Raw genomic sequence first — 20704 nt, forward strand, 5'->3', positions numbered from 1 at the left:
ATAAATTGTGTTATTATTATTATTTTTTTTTAAAGTAAAAAAAAACTTTATGACTTTCATGTTTAATTTGTTTTCAACACTTAACAGAGTATTTTTTTTTCATTAAAGCCATAAAATTCTTTCCTGATTCAATTTTTTATTAAATTTTTTTTAACACGATTTTTAAGTGGTAAGAGAATATTTTTTTAAGTAGGGATTATTTACTACTTTAAAGTTATAAATAATTTTTTATTTTATTTATTTGACGAATTAATGCATATTTTCTTTTTTAGTTTTATTTAATATTTTTTTATATTATTTTATTTAATATATTATATATATTTTTTTACTATGACTTAAACTACCACTTTTTTTAATATTAATTTAAATTTTATTCTCATTTAATAATTTTAGAAAAGTACCCTCTTTCCATGTGTCGCCAAAGGCCCAATCATCAAAGGAGATCCGGAAGGGATCCTTCATTCTGATCCAAAACCCTAAAACCCTCACTCACATGATGAACCCTCCACCGGCGAAACCCGCTCCTCCGGGAGGAGACACGACCCTGAAGGGAGAATGCGGCAACTGCGGCTGGAAGGAGCGTCGGCTCCTCCACCGGCTCTGGATTCGCGGCATGAACCGCTTGGTGTGTACCTCCTGCGTCCTCCGCCTCCACCCCTCCTTCTTCTGCCCCTCCTGCTTCGACTTCTTCGACCACCCTCTCTCCAACACCTCCTCCGCCTTCGCCCACCGCTTCGTCTCCTGCACCAAGTGCTCCTCCCTCACCCACCTCTCCTGCCTCCCTTCCCCTCCCCCCTCTCCCTTCCTCTGCCCCCCCTGCTCCCAACACAACTTCTCCTTCTTCCCCGATTCCACCGCCCCCTTAGATAAACGCCGCGCCCTCATCCTCCTCTGCGCCTGCAAGCTCGCCGCGGCCTCCGTCGCTAAATCCCTCGCCCTCGCCCGGACCAGAGTCGAACGCACCGTCCGCGAGGCCGCCCTCGCCAGAAAGAGGGCCCGGGACGCTCTCGACCATTGCTCCACCGTGGAGAAGATCAAGCGCCTCGGCCTCCAAGGCACCTTCGATGCTTCTAACTCTAAGTATTTGGGAATGGGAACGATGAATCATAACCATAATAATGTTACTGTTTTGAATGGCTTCGTGGGACCTCAGGGCAAGGTTAAGGCTGATGTCAACAACATTGATGCCAAATTGCCCAATCGAGTAGCGTAGTTCATCTAACATTTTGCTCTGGAAAAACCATTCGGATTTCTCAAGGTTATTTATTTTGTTTTCTTTCTTCCGTCAATGGTGTGCTGGTTTTGTGGCTTACGTTATGAACAACACATTGTTTTGAATGCAGGCAGAGGAAGAGACTGACTGTGTTCTGGACTTGTTATTGCGGTGGGATTTTGAGTAAGAACACATCTCACTAGTTTTTTTTTTTCTCTCAAAGCATACGGTTGATTCGTTTCATTATCCATTCCTTTATTCCCTTGTAAAGCCCCCGTACCATTGTGATTATGCAATTCTATTTCATTTTAAGTGCCCCCGGCTGTAATTAAGTCATGCAAAAATTTTTCCCCATTAGTGAGTATCATTTTTTTTTTTTTAGTCCATTTTCTTTTTAGTTTCTATATTAGGTGACTGATGGTGACAGACTCCTCACATTGACTTTGGATATCTTGGATTCATTAGCTATCAATTTTGGAATTGATTGGATTTGGGAATTCTTTTTCATTGGGGAGATTTTAGTTTAGACTTGGGCCATAGCAAATTTCACGTTTGAGAACTGGTTAGTAGTTTGCTAGAGTTGCTGTTTGCAGCAGAAGAAATTTAAATATATTTTGTATTCAATTTAATGTCAGGTTTATGTTTCTGCTTACCCAGCTATTGTGTTTGCTGGGAGTAGGGCATGCCTTAACAAACTGTTGAAGATCAACAGTTTCTCTCCGTTGGCTCTTGATGTTCCGTTTTAATTCTCATGGTAAAAATTATCGCGTGACCTTGTCGGCCCTTTTCTTTTCTTGATAAGCTTAAATTTTATTGAATTAAGAGTGCTAGTGGATGAAGCATTAGGGATGCTCAGTCAAGCACCAAAAATGGAAGTACAGAACATGGGAAATTCTGCATATTATGAAAACTAAAAGCAAAACACGAAAACATCCACCAAATGCCTTGAGCAAAGTGGCCTTACATCTAGACAAATACCATTTGAAATGGCCAAAACAAAAGATCATATTTCCTTGGCTTATATAGTCCCCTTCCACAAAGTTACTAAGTCCAAATCTAATATGTTATACTTCCCACAGATCATGGCCTCCAGCTGGAGAATACAAAATCAGCACACGGAAAACATGATTTGAGTTTTGTATGGAAAAATCCTGACACGTGCCCTTGTTAGTCTTTCAGGGCAATCTGAAGTTTACGTTCTTTTGAGGCAGCTTAATATGTATGTATGCACTGCATGAATTGGGGATGTCATGCTGTTATTTGTGTTGCTTTCTCTTCAGACTGACTCTTGAATATTTTGTGGAGTGGTGATGGTCACATTGTGCTCATATTCTGCTGCTAGCATCACAGTAGAACAGCCTCTTTTTCTCTATTTTTCTTGTGCAGGTCGCATTTTACTTGGGGTGGAAAGGGAGGTTATTTAAATCTGCTTAGGTTCCTAGATAAATTATTATCACGAGATTCACGAGTATTATGTTCCACAGACAATTTAAGATGCTATTTTGTCTGTCATTTTGGATTGAGTAGACATATTATGTTGTGAATGGTAATGAGCAATACATGAATCCTTCTATGTCTATTGAGTATTGATGGTTGATATCATTGATAAAGAGCGTTCAGCACTTAAGGTGTGGGGAGGTGGAAGCTACTTTAAAAAATACATGGTTTATCTTATTTCAGAAGTTGTAACATTAGAGGAACTCTTCAATTGTACATATTAGTAATTCTTGTATAGTCTTGACTAGGTCCGGCATTATGGAAATCAAATCAGAATACGGTCTTAAATCTATGTATTTACGTAGGATAAACAATCTTCCGAAAATGGAATTGCAAATTCTTTAAACATGCTATATTCCAAGAGGAAACAGTTGCTGATTAAGAAATAATTAAGGGAACATTTGTTTAACGGAATAATATTGTATTATTAAGAATCATGTTTCTAGTAATAGTCTACCAAAAAAAATATTTTTGGAATATTATAATTAGAAATGTTATTTTTTTTAGTCTATTAATGTGTTTGATTATATTTTAATATTTCTAGGAAAATTTTTAATATTAAAAATGAATAAAAAAGAAGTTACATGTGTTAGGATATAACTTTTCATATTTTCATATAAATATCATTTTTTTCATCTCTGCTCGTGGAAATAACAATGTATACTGAAAGACTTTTCCAACAATTAACAATATTTGAAAATAATTTTTTAAAAACTTGTCATAAATATAGATATGTTGCATTTCCATTATTACAATCCCAAAAACAAACTTTTAATTTGTGAAATAAGCGTGCAATAATGGTGGACAAATACCCAAAAACTAAATAAAAAATAATAGGCGAGACAAATACCCAGAAATTTGTAACTTAATAAATTTCATATAACTTTTTGTCTGAATTCTAACAAAAGTAAATATAAAATACTATCCTTATTTTTTGACTTTTCATTATTTCACTTTTTTTCTTTTTCTATATGCGCTTTTCTCTCTAACCCTCTTTCTTCAAATGTTGTACCTTGGTCGTTAGCATGGACACCTTGGCCACTAATAAGGGACGTATGGACTGCTATTTTCCCTTTTTGTTTATTATTTCTTTTTTTTCATTGTTAATTTATTCAAATATTTTCATCGTTATTTTTTTCTTATTGCTATGTTTTTTTTTTCTTTTTGGCCAACTTTAGTGAGGTTGCGTTATGCCGCCTTGCCACCATCGCCATCACTGTGACCCTATGGCAGTCTCATGTCGTCAGGCCCTACGTCCGGTGGTGTCAGGGGTCGCGCCTCCCCTGTGGAGGTGCTTCTTCATTGTTGCACCGTCAAGGTGCTGTTAATATACATATATTATTTTGTCATCTAGAATTTTATAATAAAATTTATATTATTTTGTCATCTAGAATTTTATAGTAAAATTATTTTGTATAATACATAAGCACATCAAATAAGATACAATACAAAATTAATTAGATTGTGCATCGACCATCAAACAACATATAATAAAAAAAAATTATCTTGTGATTCAACTACTTGTCCAGTACTATTTTATTTGTCTTATCTTTCTAGCAAATTAAACACACCCTAAGATTATACATGCAATAAACAAGTGTCAGCATAACAATTTTTTTTGTATGCTATCTCCGAAAATTTATTTAGAAAAAAAATGTTTGAAAAGATTAATATATTTTCTTGAAATATATGTATTTGACTATTTGTAACTCAATAGTTTAACACTCCTCCTGGTCACTTTGTTATTGTTATTGGCCACATAAGGAAATTGGATACGAAATTCATTGGTGAAAGTACAAGGATGAAAATGTTCGTGAAAATGTTCGTGAAAATGTTCGTGAAAATGTTTGATTATTAAAATACATCAAGGATTCGACGAATTAGGAGCATGGAAATTTCTCAAGGTGCCTTCTTTTCAATATGTAACAACTAGCACGACCCTTAACTCACTAGAGCTGGCCTAGTGGTTGGAGATTTGAATAGTTTTTATGAAATCTTAGATTCATACCTCATTGTTGCTATCGCATACAAAAAATTAAATACTCGTCATGAAATCATGTTATATTAAGTACAGATAGTCTTTCTTCAAGTACAGATACTCCCTTGAATTTGATTAACACCACCCTCATTCAGTTGGCAGCTTGATCAAATCAGCAATCATTAGTAGCTTTCCAGCTATCTGAACATCCCCTTCAGCTAAATATAGCATGGGGCATCAGAACACTCAATAAGTAAAAAGACAATGAACCATAGTGGCTCTGACCACGAAAAATAACTCTCTTTTAAACAGCAGTTGATAGGTAGCATTGTCAAATTAACATAGATGTAGAGTAATGAAAAATCATCTGCAACATATAAATTAGACAGGTTAGTTTGTGCAAATCAATGGAACAAGATTAGAAGATCATGCTTTTAATGTCAGTGTGGATGTGCACGCATGCAATCATTAACTGTCATTGAAAAGAATCTCAAATCATCAAGTTGCTGCACTGGTCAGCGCTAGCTGGTAATTTGCCAAAAACTTGTACATCTGAGATCATATGATTGCACCAAGAAGAATAAAATAGCTTCACAGACAAAGCATGTCATGTATACATTGTAAAAAGGAGTAAATCTATCCTTTTAAGTGAAGTCATATCCAAATCACAAGTCATTTCACATCTTACCAAGTAGAGCGTGGCAAATAAATCTGACAAAGCTAACATCTGCCCATCTGCATCTCTTGAAAGAATTGTCAGTGAGACAATTGTTTTTATTGCTGCAAGACTAGGTGCTGAAAAAACAATCCTTGATAGCAGCACTCGTGATGGAGCTGGCACATTAAGTGTTGAATAAAGCATAAAGCTGCATGAGAGAGAGAGATATTGAAATCATACTGCATGTGTTTCGTATATGCAGTAACAGCACGAGGCTTAGAGTAGGAAGATCAAGAATGCATCCCAAAAGCTTATTATTATTCTATGATAGCTGTAGTATATATATGTACACGAAGGAAGCAGTTAGGTAGTTACAACCAATCAACTAATCCTAACAGAATCACCTAACTTTCACATGGTGCTGCTAATATCCCCCCCTCAAGCTGGGAATGGATATTCATCATTCCCAGCTTGTTACAAAGATTCTGAAAAACCGTAGGAGGCAAAGCTTTTGTGAAGATATCTGCAAGCTGCAAGGAAGATGGGACTGGGAGAAGTTTAAGAAAGCCCGAGGTGACTTTTTGACGGACTATATGACAATCTATCTCGATGTGCTTTGTGCGTTCATGGAAGACGGGGTCAGTGGCAATCTGGATTGCAGATTGATTATTGCAATAGATGGTAGCTGGCTTAGTGAAGTTGTGTCGAAAGTCTTGGAGAAGGTAGGTCAGCCACTGCAGTTCGCAGGTGGTCGTAGCCATGGCTCGATATTCGGCTTCGGAAGAACTACGCGAGACTGTTGACTGCTTTTTAGACTGCCAGGAAATAGGGGATGAGCCTAAGTATATGACGAAACAGGTAGTGGATTTTCGTGAGTCTTGGCATCCTGCCCAGTCCGAGTCACTAAAGGCTCGAAGCTGAGGAGTTCCGGTGGCGGAGAGGAAGATGCCTGAGCCCGGCGTTCCTTTGAGATATCGAAGAATCCGGTAAGCTGCTTGCTAATGAACACTTGTGGGGTTGGACATATACTGGCTAAGCTGCTGCACTGCGTACGTGATGTCAGGGCGAGTATTGGTGAGATATATGAGCCTACCAATGAGCCTCCGGTAAGAAGAAGAAGCTTCCGTTGATAATGGTATCCCTGCTGTAGCTTGTAGTTTGGTCGAATAATCCATTGGAGTTACATTCGGTTGACATCCCAGCATTCCCGAATCAGATAGTATGTCCAAAGTGTACTTTCTTTGACACAAATGGATTCCTGAGGAAGAGCGCGCAATCTCCAGACCGAGGAAGTATTTCAAATTTCCAAGATCTTTGATTTTAAAAGCCTGATCGAGGAGCTTGATAACATCTTGTATTTCAGATTCGCTGTTTCCAGTTAAGATAATATCGTCCACATACACCAAGAGGACTGTGGTAATAGAACCAGTGAATCGTAGAAAAAGTGAGTGATCTGAGTGAGACTTCTCAAAACCAAGAGACGTTAGGAGACCCGATAATTTCGTGAACCATTGACGGCTTGCCTGTTTGAGCCCATAAAGTGAACGCTGTAATCGACACACCATTTGTGAGTTTGGAACCAACAATCCAGGTGGAACTTGCATATAAACTTCCTCATCTAGCTCGCCGTGAAGAAAGGCGTTATTAACATCCAACTGTCTTAGGTGCCACTGGTTAAAGGCAGCCATGGCAAGGAGTAGACGAACAGTGGTTAGTTTTGCCACTGGAGAAAACGTGTCAAGATAGTCGAGCCCCTCCATTTGTGTGTAACCCTTTGCTACTAAACGCGCCTTGTATCTTTCTATGGAACCATCCGCTCGATGTTTGATTTTATATACCCATCTGCATCCAATTGTTGTCTTATGAGGAGGTAAAGGAGTGAGTTTCCAGGTGTTGTTTGATTGCAGAGCTTGTAGTTCAGCTTCCATGGCCTTAATCCAACAGTCATACTGAGAGGCTTCGGCATATGAGGAAGGTTCTACTGTGGACGATATTGACATAACAAAGTGTTTGTGTGTGGGTGACAGTCGTGAGTAAGAAAGGACCGAGCTTAGAGGATAGCGAGAACTCGTCGAAGCCTTAGTATCGTGTGAAGAGAGACCATGGTGGTAGTCTTGTAAGTAAGTTGGTGTGTGTTTGGTTCGTGTTGAGCGTCTGGGTTCGTATTTGGTTCGTTGGGGGGGAGCTGATTCATCTGTCGAAGTGGGTTGTAAGGAAGTATGGTTTGTGGTTTCTTGCATCACAGGTTGTGGTTGCTTTTCTATGGTTGGGCCATGGTGACTGACGTTGAAGGATTTTGGGAGAATCGTACAACGTCCTGGGATTCACGATGCTGATTTTGATCTTCCACGGGTTGGCTATCCATCGTCACTACGTTGTTCACAGTAGATCTTCCATTGTAGGGTTTATACCCTGGTGGATATCCATGCTTTCGGTAGCACACATCGACAGTGTGGCCCATCTTACCACAATGGGTACACGATTTTCTTCCACCCGTGCTTTTGTTCCTTGTCTCATGATTCAGAGGCATACCATGCTTCTTGTAACAGATATTTTCAGTGTGTCCAATGCGCCCACAGTAATCGCAGATGGTTTTCGCAACATTAATGGAAACGTCTTTAGGATCAAAGTTAAGGTTAGGAGAGGAATTACCTAACAATTTTCTTTCTTGTTGCGCCACGTATGAGAAGATTTTCGTTATTGCTGGTATGGGATCCATGAGCAACACATGCGATCGAATGTTGGTGTACTGGTCATTCAAGCCACGCAAGAATTGCATAGCTCTATCTTCAAGCTTTCTCTGTGCAATAATGGCGAAGGCTGAGCAAGAACATCTGATATTGCAGGTACAAGCTGGGTCGGGTCTGAAGTTTTCAATTTCATCCCAAATAACGCGTAGTCGAGTGAAATATTCTGTTACGGAGAGAGTTCCTTGCCTTAGTGTGGACGCTTCTTGCTGAAGATCGGAGATTCTCAAGAGGTCTCCCTGCGAGTATCTCGACTTCAAGTCTCTCCAGATGTCTTCAGCTTTGTCCATCCAGAGTATGCTTTGCCTTATGGAAGTGGCAACGGAGTGTACTATCCAAGATAGCACCATGTTATTGCACCGGCGCCAAGCTCCGTACGTCCTGTCGGTTTTCAGTGGTTCCGGCGCACTTCCGTCAACGAATTCTAACTTGTTTTTGGCGCTTAATGCGGTAATCATGGAACGACTCCATGAATGGTAATTGGTAGAATCCAGTACCGGGGAGACTAGTGCAATGGATGGGTTTTCGCTTGGATGAAGGTATAGGTAACTTTCTATATTGTTGAGTGTGGTTTCATTCATGGTGGAAGTGTTTGGTGGAAGAAAAGAATTAGTGAGTGTGCAGCAGAGCTCTCCTCGTTAGAAGAGCTCTGATACCATGTTGAATAAAGCATAAAGTTGCATGAGAGAGAGAGATATTGAAATCATACTACATGTGTTTCGTATATGCAGTAACAGCACGAGGCTTAGAGTAGGAAGATCAAGAATGCATCCCAAAAGCTTATTATTATTCTATGATAGCTGTAGTATATATCTGTACACGAAGGAAGCAGTTAGGTAGTTACAGCCAATCAACTAATCCTAACAGAATCACCTAACTTTCACATGGTGCTGCTAATATTAAGCATTAAGATTCTTTTTATAGAATGCTGAAGTTTCATGCATTTCCAAGGCCTTCTGCAAGTATATTGCTTACAGAATCCAGTGAGGCAGAATTATCAAACAACATTGCTTGGCTCCTTTCTCTAACATCAGATCCAATCAATAAATTATGAGGGGTTGCATCAGGAAGCCAACCTTTTTCTAACATCAAATACAGTAATCGACGAGCCTCATGTTCCTTACATTTAGGGATGGAAATGAGTCGGGCCGCTTGTCAAGGGCCTTTGACTCGGTCTATTTAAGGCTCGACTCAGCTTGATTTGTTTACTATGAAGATCAAGTTTAAGCTTTTTAAAAAGTTTTTTTAGATAAAAAGACCAAAGTCAAATTATAAAAAAAGCTTGTTAAACTTAACAAGTCGGTTTGTTTAAATAATAATAATAATAATAATAATAATAATAACTATTATCTATATCATTTTTATGACATCATGAATGACAGGATGAAATGACATAAAGTGCCTAGAGAGTTCACTTGTATGTGAAAAATTTTCAAAAAGAAAAATACTCAAGTTAAAAGGATAATGCAACGAGATTAATATTTCCAAAGAAAAGAATGTTTTGTAAAGACATTTTCAGACAATTTAAATATTTTTATTTGACTATATTAGTATAAATTATCTCTAATCCATATATTTTTTAATATTATACTCTCTTTTTTCATTTTCTTTTGATATTCTTTATATTTTAACAACTTGAATTCAATATGATTTTGTTTATCAATTATTTTTGGATTTGTACATTACTTATACAAAATTTTATAAGCTTCTTTTTTTAGTTAGTATTTCATTAGGTTTTAGAACAATTAATTAGTGAAAGACGTCTTTAAGCGGACTTTTAAATAGGCTCGTAGGTCAAACCAGACTTTTATGTAAGCCGAGCCGAGCTTTAAAAAAAGCCAATGATAGGTAATGAGTCAAACTCAAGCCTTGCGTATTCAACTCAAGCCGAACTCAAGTTCAGTAAAGCTTGACTTGACTTGGCTCATTTTCATCCCTACTTACACTCTTTCAACAAGGCAGTTATCAGTAAGCCAAACATTGCTGGATTCAAAATGTCACCATCTGAAATTCTATCAATTGCACTAGGAATCATAGATAACTGAGAATGATTGGCTATGAATGACAGTTGAACAAATAGTCTGTCCGGATCAGGTATTAGACCTTCATGGACCATCATATTGAAAAATAAAACACATTCCTTTACTTTATTTTGTTTACTCATGCTTTGAAAAAGTATACACTATGCTTCCAAATCAAGATTGCTTCCTACCATCGACATTTGTGAGAGGAATGCTAACAGATCTTCTGCCCTTCTTGATTTTGACAGCTCATGCATGATAGTCGTGTGTGTAGCAATACAGCATGACATACCACAGAAATAAGCTAATTGCCATAGACATTTTATCAACTTGTAGAAGGACAAGGAATGAAGAGAGCATCTCTTCATTGACATATAGTGAAACACTTCAATGGCATCTTCAGAATGCTTGATGTTACAGACATATAGTGAAACACTTCAATGGCATCTTCAGAATGAGCATCTCTTCACAAAGCCATCTAATGAGAATATTCCAAGATTGGCAATCAGCTATGTTTCTCTCAGACATTGTCTCAAGCAGAACATTTGCTGCCAGAACCTCACTAGCATTGCAGCAACCTTCGAGCAATCTATTGAAAGGAGCAGTTTCATGAACTTGTGTATCTTCTAAAAACATTATTGCCTCATTAATTTTCCCTAATTCACAAAAGCAATTCATCATATCTACAAGAACATTATGTTTTGGTGGCATACCAATTTATATCATCTCATTTATGAGGCTTACAGCAGAATCCAACTGCAAGTGGTTGCAAAAGCACCGTAATAGAACCTCATAAATGAAAGAATCGGGTACAAAATCGGAATCCTTCATCATTTTAAACAACTTCACAGCCTCCTCTACTTTATTTTCTCTGCAAAAGAGAGGTATAATACAAGTATAAAAACCCAAATCAGGTTAACATTTGTGTTTGAGCATTTGCTCTAAAACAGTAGCAGCTTCATCCACTCGACCACTTTCAATGAGACCCTTTACAAGAATCTCAAAGGTCTTACTATTTGAATCGCACCCTTTATTGTTCATTCTTCTAAATTGATGTAAAGCCAACTCATTCCGATTGGTGGCGAACAAAACCTCCAACAAATAATTCAAAATGTCAACTGTAGGTAACACACATGCCTTCACCATCTCTTTATAAACAAACAAGGCACTTTGAAAATCTCTACTCTCTCCTCCCACAAGAGCGCCCAATAAAACATTAAAAACTTCAATTGGGGGCCTATAACCACCCAAATTCATATTCACTAAGACTACAATAGCTTCTTTAATCCTACGATGCCCCACAAATGTATGAACCAATGCCACAAGAGCTTCTTCAGCACCCGGGCACCTATCCTTAACCATGTATTCACAAAAATCCCTCATTTCCAAAACTTTCCCGGCCATACCCAGTTTCAAAATTATCCTGAAATAAGTGTTGGAAGTGTGGTGAAAACTCTTCTGCCTTGAAGCCCATTTGAATATCCTCACTGCCGAGTTCAAATCGCTTGTACGGTCCAGAACCCGGATTAAGTTATCTGGGGCAAGCTTATTTTTCAAAAAGTTGAGGTTTTGGTCGAATTCAGATGAATCCTTGGGCTTAAGAATTCCAGGGGTTTCTGAAATATCTGCAATACAGCTTGAAGAGAGATAAACCCATCTGAGGAATCGAGTAGGGTGTGCCGAAGATGGAAGCTTTATTGCCATGGAACAAAGTCAAAGGATATTAATGAAGAGAGACAAATAGAAGGGAGAATTGAAATCTGACCTGAGTAGTGAGTACTGAGAAGGATGTTGTCGCCGATCATGTATGGAGTAAGTTTCAGAAATCAGAAGAGCGACTTAAATTAGTTTTATCGGGGAGACAGCAAGAGCTCGGCAAAACCAACCTTTTTATCCGAAAATAAAGTCTATACTATTTTGGTAGTTTTGACCTTCTTGGTTGATTAACAGTTAAAAAAAAAATTTAGTTTTCTGAAATAAAAAGATTTAAAAAACTAAGCTAAAATAAATATTAATTTTTAAATCACTGATGTGATATTATAATATTAATTTTTAAATTATTAATATTAATATGAATAGTTGAGCATTTGATTTAATAAAAAATTAGTTAAAAGATGGTTTATATAAATTCGTAGTCCTATCAATATCATAAATTAATAATTTTCTACATTTTACTATTGTTTAAAAGTTTATTCTCATATTTTCTACATTCTCATATAAAGTTGTAGTTCTATCAATATTATAAATTAACTAAAAGATAAATAAATTGTTGCATCAATATTGTTAGTTATTTTAAAAATTAAAACACCAAATAAATTTATTTACAATCTTATTTTTTTTTTATAGTGTACTATTGTTTAAAAGTTTAGTTTTATTTTTTTATATAAACAAAGCACTCTCTTAAAAAATAGGAACTAGGAAGTAAAAAAAAAATACCCAACCAAATCAAAAGAGAATGATATATAAGAAAGTATGTAACAAAAGTTTAGTCTGGCTATCCTCTATCTTGTTTTTCATATCACACATATAACATATACTATCTTCATCTCATACTTGATAATTATTACACAACTCATAATTCAAAAAATTGAATAAAAATTCATATAAAAATATAAATAATCACATGAAATAAATAAGATCATGTCTCTTTCAAAAGATCTAAAAATGTTTGTATAAATACTAAATAGATGTTTTTTAAGTGTAAGAACTAACAGAGAAAATTTGTGTAATTATAGAAATCAAATGAATAATTTTTTCTTTAAATAAACAAAGAGAACATGTGAGCAAATGCCAACTTAATCAAATTGTTTACCAAACATCAAATTCAAATTCATTGATTGAACCAAGTCTAATTTCAAATTAAGCTCAGATAACTCTAAGACAACTTGGTTTCACTCAGCTATGATGGGCCAATGGTATCAACATTCATCCAAGTGCTAAGTGTGAAAGACAAGAAAAAATGAATTAGAAAAGACAAATTGATCGGGTCTTGACGTAACAAATTAACTTTCAAGCAAAACCAAAAAAGGAAAAAAAAACAAGGTTGCACCAAAATATAAAAAATTGATAAGGGGTCTGTCTATCTCCGTTGATTGAGTAAAGTGTGTGAGTTATTATAAATCCCTTGAAAGTGTCTCACAGATAAAAAAAAAATATAAAAAATTGTCAGCATAACATTAAACAATATACATTACAAAGAAACATATATTCAAAAAGAAATGATAGACTATTTATACACAAAGTTACTATCATTAAAAGGAAATACAAAGCAACAGGACCAAAGACCAATTCTAGACTGAATTATCCAAATTCAATTTTTTGCTTCGAGAATAACATTCCAAAAGACTACTCGAAATAAATAATAAACATTAAAAACCACAGCTTATGCTCTATAAGCACCATCAGCACAAGAAATGTAGTAGAATGCTACCTTTGGTTTCACGATCATTGATCATTTCCTAAAACTCCATTGTTCATAGTGAAAATCCCCCAGAAACATGCCTTGTGCATGTGTCAATATAGTAAATCATTAGCTTCAAGGATAAACTTAAAGAGTACAATTTCCTCCTATCCTATGAGCAATTTAAATGTAGTCTTTCCAGTAGTTACTGCAACAGTTTGAAGATATAACCCAATAAACAATAGGCTACACAATAGTTTCTGGATTGCATTCCACATAGTCCCTAAACAATATGATTTAGTAGACCATTTCTCAGGTGATACACAAAAAACACAGCAGATTCACCTAGCTTGCGTGAAGCTCAAGATACTTCTAGCAATGCATAGTCGGCCAATATCCTAGATGCTACTTGGGAGGCTTAAGCCAAAGGATCCAAGGAGTTCAGTTCAATAAGTCAATCTCCAAGCAAAATATGAGTAACAAAATAAGTCGAAGCCAAAGTTTTGTGAGGGCATATTGATTCCAAGATAGATCCACTATGATGTATAACAAACCATTATGGCTGGGAATTTGTAACCTCAGCAACTAGAAGAGACTTTGGGGTTTTGTATGTTTCAAGTTTCATATATTGTCCAAAAGCTAATTTCATTTCCCCCTTAGGCAGAACTGAAGAACCTTACCAATAACCATATTAGTAAGATGTAGCATTTAAGGAATTGATCATACTATAGTTCATTTTTACTACCTACCTTTGAATAGCATTAGAAAAAGAGATTTATTTAGATAATTCCTAATTTCCTGGTCCAAGTGGCTGTTAATATATTCAATAATTGTTTCATTTCCACTGCATGCCTTTTGTAGTATTAGGCATGCTATGACCTCTGAATTAAAATTGACCTCTGTAAGAATGATGTTAAGTGGTTGCCAACCAGATTGTTGATGTACAATCCATTTTCTAATGGTAATTAACATGTTCAAAATCTGTAGGACATCACCTAAAGCATGATTTTTCAAGCACATATTCTTAATCAAAATACCTGCTTCATACCTAGAGAAAAGGCAAATACAGATATATAAGATGAAACAAAAATATTTCAGCAAGTGAAAATAAACTAAATTAGAAGATCCTTACTTGCACTGAGTACCCATTATGGCTAATCTTCCAAAAGGAGTTGTTAAGGACTTTTTAATTTCATTCCATGTCTCTTTTGAGTACTTCTTAGGATTACCACCTATAGGGCTTACACACCTCCAAACCTTATCATTCTTACCAACAAACAACTGCAAAACACCTACATTCCACTTCACCACCATCTGTTGCTCAATAGCATTCTCCAAAGCCTTCTTGACATTTGTGTTATGTTGCTTGGGATCTCTGCATCGAATGCAATCTGTTATATTTTCCTCATTTGGCATGATTTTTCAGTTTTTAGTGTGTTCAAGGCAAGTAAAACAACCCCTATAAGACCTTGGACGTATTCAAAAGGTCTAGGGCATCCTGGAGATCCCCATATACCATTGCAAGAAGGTTATTATTACCCATAGTTGTTAATGATGTTGGTTGGTATTATGTACCATGTGGATGACCATTATACAATTGTTGAGTTATGTACCATATATCCATTTTGCAAAATTCCCCATATTTAGACTCCATAATTTGTACCCACATATTACTGGTTTGATGAAAAATTCTCCACCTCTATTTTGCAAGTAAGAAGTCATTAAAAAAGATATATCTTTCACTCCAAGTCCCCCACATTCTTTAGAACAACATATCTTTCTCCAACTCACCCAATCAACTTTTTTTTTTTATTTCCTTCCTCACTTCCCCAAAGAAAATCTCTTTATTTCTTGACAATCTTCCTCACAATCCCACTCGGCATCTTATAAGATAAGAAGAAAAGTGAAAAGGATGACAATACTGAGTTTATCAAACATACCCTCCTTGCAAGTGATAGAACTTTGAGCTTCCACTTTACTAGTCTCTTATCAATCTTCATCAATATTGGTGCCCAAGTTTCCTCCCGCCTTGGATTGGCTCCAGTTGAAACCCCCAGATAAACAAACGGCAGAGCCATCAACTTGCAATTTAAATGCTAGCAAAATCCTCACAAGTGTTTCTCTCAAGACCTAATGCTCCAAAGGAACTTTTACAAAAGTTCACTTTAAGCCCCGAAACCAACTCATAACATCTCAACATACTTTTGATAGTTAGCACATTGTTATATGTAGCACTCCAAAGAAAACAATATATCATCAACATATTGTAAAAGATTTATCTCAATACCATCCCTACCAACAAGGAATCCTTGAAACAAATCTTTTGCAAAAGCCTCTTTCATCATGTCACACAAGCCCTCCGCTACAATGGTGAAAAGAAATGGTGCCAATGGATCTCCTTGTCTCAAAACTCTCTGTGGAGAAAATTCATCTATAGGACTTCCATTAACTAAGATTGAGATGTGTGTTTTAGTCAAACATTGTTTGATCCACCCTATCCATTTCACACCCAACCCTAATCTTCGCAACATGTAAAACAGGAAATCCCATGATATCGAATCATATGCTTTCTCATAGTTAACTTTGAACACCAAACACTTCTTCTTTCTTCTTCTAGCTTCATCCACTGGCTCGTTTTCCACCAGTACACTATGGAATAAGTTTCTCCCCTCTAGGAAAACACTTTGCCTTTTATCAATCACCTTTGTCAAGGCACCTTTGATTCTTCTAGCTAGAAGTTTAGCAAGAATCTTATACATGCAATCGACTAGAGATATCGGTCTATAATCCCCAAGATTTTGTGGATCATCAATCTTGGGAATCAAAGCAATAAAAGAAGAGTTGCAGCCTTTAGGAAGAACACCATTCATGTGGAATTCATGTATAAATTTAATGATGTCTCCTTTCAAAGTGTTCCTGAAAGCTGTGATGAATTTGAAATAGAAACCATTTGGCCCAGGACTTTTGGAGCTTTCACAATCCCATGCCACTTCTTTAATTTCCTCCTCCTCAAATCTAGCCTCCAACTTTTTCTTCTCTTCAAGTGATATTTGAGATAAATTGACCCTATCTATATAAAGTCTATTTCTTTCCTTCTCCCCAAATCTTTCTAAAAAGAAATTTCTTATCTCCAGCTTGACTTTGCTAGGGTCCTCCCCCCATATTCCATCAATAATTAGTCCTTTAAATGCATTCTTCCTCCTTTTCCAATTGATTATTGAATGGAAATATTTAGTGTTACAATCACTTTCCAATAACTATTTGGATCTAGCTTTTTGCCTGAGAAGAGATTCGTTCCTTTTAATCACCTTCCAAAAGGATTCTTGCAACTCAATTCTCTTGGATATTTTCTCCTTTGTTAGACTCTGGCTATCCTCTTTTTCATATAATTCATTGAGATATTTTATAATCTCCTGGTGCATTTTGTGTATGTTGCCAAACTACGATGCATTCCACTCTTCAAGCATCCTTTCATACCCTTTAGTTTCTCTTTTAGAACATATGCCCTTCATCCATGATAATTCATCTATTGCCAACATTTTTCCACATAAGGACCATAGGTCTTATCTAGAAACCAATAATTTAGTAATTTAGGACCCTAAAAGGTTTAGGGCCCCAGCCCATCTTTGATTCCTTCAGTAGTATTGGGCAATGGTCAGAGATACTTGTTTCCAAAATAAATTGAGTGCTTTAAGGCCACCCATCAATACCTATTGGATACAAGAAATCTGTGAAGTTTGATCTTTGTTCTACCATTTGGCTCAAACCAAGTAAAGCTCATCCCCACTATAGGTACATTCACCAACTCTATTGTGTCAGTGTGTTAATTGAGGCTACAGTTTCCTTTCCGAGTCTACAACCTTTTTTACCTCTGTGAATTTGAAGGTCTTCCTTGCGTGAAATCTCCTCAAAGCCTTCGAGAAACACATTGGACCCTTGCGTGAAATCTTCCTTGCTGCACTTTCCTCAAAACCAGGTTTGTTTACTATTTTTGTGTGGTGTTATAATAGAAAAATAGATTACAACTTGTCTGCTTCTTTTTTTTTTTTTTTTTTTTGCAGTTCAGATCTAGATTCATCTAATATGGCTTCTTATTATGTAGGTAGTAATGCAGGGATCATGTTTTTATACATTAGAAGGGATATGTCTTACAATTATATGCATATTCTGTAAATGACCAAGGTACTTTTTGTAGCAATTAATGAATTTTATTTCTCCAGATTAAAAAAAGATAACTATAAGATCTATTTTTTTAGCATTTGACTCCTCTAAAGTAACTTCCACTCTTATTAAAAAAAATAACTTCCACTCTTATTTTCTACCACATTGTCTCAAATAATCTAAGTTTCCTTTTTGGGAAAAGAAATTTTTTTTTTTTTTTTGTAAATTGAAGTTATGAAAACTAGTTGAAAAAGAGGCACTTTATGCCTTTATCTTTATTTTTAAAAAAGAAAAAGTAGTTAAGGATCTGTGTCACTAATAAGTGTGAAAAAAGTAATTAAGGACGATGTAATTGCTTCTTATGAATGTGGTGTTATAAATTATTTTGTGTCATTTTGGGGTGTGACTGTTTTGTGTCACTTTGGGATCAAGTTGGATATAGATGTGTGACTGTTTTGTGTCATTTTGGGGTGATTTTTTTCTCTTATGAATATGTTGTTATAAATTATTCTAACTCTATTTTTATTTAATTGTTTCTAAAGAAATGGTAGATCAAGAAAGTGCACACGAAGAAACAACTCATGATCATGGGTATACTCCTTTATATTCTCCTCCTACTATCACTCTTTCACCTTCTACTGCTTATGCTCCTTCAAAAACACCAAATGAATCCATAGCAGCACCTGAAGCAGAAGAAACAATCGATAATTTGGAAGGGACAACAAAAATAGGAACAAATAGGCTTAAAAGTGAGATTTGGAAGCATTTTAAAAAGATCAAAGCTAATGGAGAAGACAAGGCCCAATGCAATTATTGTTTCAAATTTTTGGGAGGAAAATCAAAGAATGGAACAAAGCACCTATAAGGGCATAAAAATATTTGTATTCAATACAAGATTGTCATGAGAGGGAATAAAGGACAAACATAACTCGTGCCTAAGGTGGTCCAAGGAAAGCAAGAGTTGGGTACAAGAACTTATGATGCAGATAATGCAAGGAAAGAGCTTGTAAAGGCAATTATTATGCATGAGTATCCATTTTCAATTGTGGGTCATGTTGGTTTTAAGAGATATTTAGCAGCTTTACAACTTGTCTTTCAAGTTCCTTGTAGAAACATAATCAAAAGAGAAACCTACATGATTTATCAAGAAGATAGACCAACAACTTTGAAGTTGTTAGATAGCCTTCATGGAAGAGTTGCCATCACATCAGACATGTGGGCTGCGAGTAATAAAAAAAGGGGTATATGGATGTCACTGCTCATTATATAGATAGCTCTTGGACCTTAAAAAGTCAAATTTTGAGGTACGTTAAAATTATTGAACTATTAATATATTATTTGGACTATTTTGTATAATTAAATGATTGTTATTGTTCATTATTTAGATATCTCTTGTATGATTAAATGATTGGATCTTATTATTTTAGGTTCATTTATGTTCTCGCTCCTCACTCAAGTGAAAAACTTTTGTAATGTGTTAGTTGAGTGTTTGATGGATTGGAACATTGATACAAAGTTGTCCATTCTCACTCTGGATAATTGTAGCACAAATGACAAAATGATTGACAAAATTAAAGATAAGTTGCACTTAGGAAGTTTACTAAGGGATGAGATTTTACTTCACATGCGTTGTTGTGCACACATATTAAACTTGATTGTAAAATATGGGTTGGAAGTTGTGAAAGATGGGATAGAGAAGATTAGGGATAGTGTAGCATTTTGGACAACCACACCAAAAAGGAAGGAAAAATTTGAGGAGACAACAAAACAATTGAGGATCCCATGCACTAAGAGTTTAGTTTTAGATTGTCTAACTAGGTGAAACTCAACTTATAAAAATTATTGAAATTGCTATATCATATGAAGTTGTGTTTACATGGTTGAAGCAACGGGAGTCCCATTATACTTCTTTGTCAAGTTCTTTACAGTGGCAATTTGCTAAGGATGTCCGTGGGAGGTTGAAAGTGTTTAATATTGTAATTGAAATATTTTCTGCTACTAAACAACCAACAACTAACATATACTTTTGAAAGATCTGTGAGATCAAGTTGGCAATCAATCAGTGGGTTACTTCTCTTAATGAACTAATTCATAAAATGGCAAAAAAGATGTTAACCAAATTTGATAAATATTAGGATGTGATTCATAATATAATAGGAGTTGCTACTATTTTGGATCCCTGGTATAAAAGGAGTTTCTTCAATATTATTATGATAAATTGTATGAACATGACTCTTTTGATCAAATTAGGAAGATTAGACTGTAGTGTTATGACTTGGTTTTTGATTATCAAGTGAAGATGAATAATGACTCTTTTGGTAGCTCTCCAATATCTAAAGGTGATAATGTTGAAGGTGATGAATTATGTGAGTTTGATAAATATATTTCAAGGAAAAAAAGGCAAGAAGTTCTCATGTTAAAACAGAGTTGGATCATTATTTAGAAGAGAATGTTTTGCCAAGAAGTACTAACTTTGATATTTTGTGGTGATGGAGGTTGAATGGTGTCAAGTATCCAATACTTCAAGCTATTGCAAGGGATATATTAGTTATTCTTGTATCAAGTGTAGCTTCTGAATCTGCTTTTAGTATCGGTGGTCAAATTTTAAGTACTCATCATAGTTGACTTCATTGGACTACTTTAGAGACATTGATTGTACGAGAAATTGGTTATTGAGTGTTGAAATTGATGGTAATGTCTTGAATACTTGATTTAACTATCCTATTAAATGGCTATTTATTTCTAATTTAATAATTAATTATTTACATTATGTTATATTTAATATAGGTTCTTTGAAATCTAAAATTCTTGAACAAAGTAGTACTTTGGTGAATGAGATAGCTTCATATGATGAAGGTTTATGCTATATAACAATGTAAATTTTTAAATGATCAATTTCTTCTTTATCATAAAATTTTGGTTTATGGTCTATGCAGGTGATACATCAACTTATGCAAGTAGAATGATGGGAAATGGCCTTACTACCCACTTGGAGGAATGGAGACTACATCCAATGTTTGAAGAATTAG

At 35.6% G+C, this 20704-nt stretch overlaps 2 protein-coding genes across 6 annotated transcripts; one reads left to right on the forward strand and one right to left on the reverse strand.

The window, feature by feature from the left end:
- The first annotated feature begins 428 nt into the window (after nucleotides 1-428).
- LOC102664958 (uncharacterized) lies at nucleotides 429-2786 on the forward strand. Its single transcript, XM_006605719.4, has 2 exons — nucleotides 429-1258; nucleotides 1344-2786. Exon 1 carries the CDS (start codon nucleotides 494-496, stop codon nucleotides 1211-1213), a length of 720 nt encoding a protein of 239 aa, XP_006605782.1. The 5' UTR covers nucleotides 429-493; the 3' UTR covers nucleotides 1214-1258; nucleotides 1344-2786.
- A 1907-nt stretch (nucleotides 2787-4693) lies between these two features.
- On the reverse strand, nucleotides 4694-12016 carry LOC100780805 (pentatricopeptide repeat-containing protein At1g05600). 5 transcript variants are annotated; one of them, XR_001386758.3, is made up of 3 exons: nucleotides 10306-11996; nucleotides 5377-5554; nucleotides 4694-5055 (listed from the first exon to the last, which is right to left on the reverse strand). XR_001386758.3 is itself a non-coding variant. In XM_006605720.3 (2 exons), exons 1-2 carry the CDS (start codon nucleotides 11917-11919, stop codon nucleotides 11030-11032), a joined length of 750 nt encoding a protein of 249 aa, XP_006605783.1. In that variant the 5' UTR covers nucleotides 11920-12016; the 3' UTR covers nucleotides 10128-11029. The 5 variants fall into 5 exon arrangements, 1 of the variants encoding a protein (XP_006605783.1); XR_003266112.2 differs by lacking the exon at nucleotides 4694-5055 and having other exon boundaries at nucleotides 5150-5554; nucleotides 10306-11995; XR_001386759.3 differs by lacking the exons at nucleotides 4694-5055; nucleotides 5377-5554 and having other exon boundaries at nucleotides 10061-11771; nucleotides 11880-11966.
- Between the last annotated feature and the right edge of the window lie 8688 nt (nucleotides 12017-20704).

This window comes from Glycine max, chromosome 20 (genome assembly GCF_000004515.6).
Source record: "Glycine max cultivar Williams 82 chromosome 20, Glycine_max_v4.0, whole genome shotgun sequence".
Taxonomy (NCBI): Eukaryota; Viridiplantae; Streptophyta; class Magnoliopsida; order Fabales; family Fabaceae; genus Glycine; species Glycine max.

Coding starts and splice junctions, on each gene's coding strand:
- LOC102664958 (XM_006605719.4), top strand. CDS start 494: ATGATGAACCCTCCACCGGCGAAACCCGCTCCTCCGGGAGGAGACACG.
- LOC100780805 (XM_006605720.3), bottom strand. CDS start 11,919: ATGATCGGCGACAACATCCTTCTCAGTACTCACTACTCAG. Junction 11,740..11,879: donor TCTCAGTACTCACTACTCAG/GTCAGATTTCAA, acceptor GCTGTATTGCAG/ATATTTCAGAAACCCCTGGA.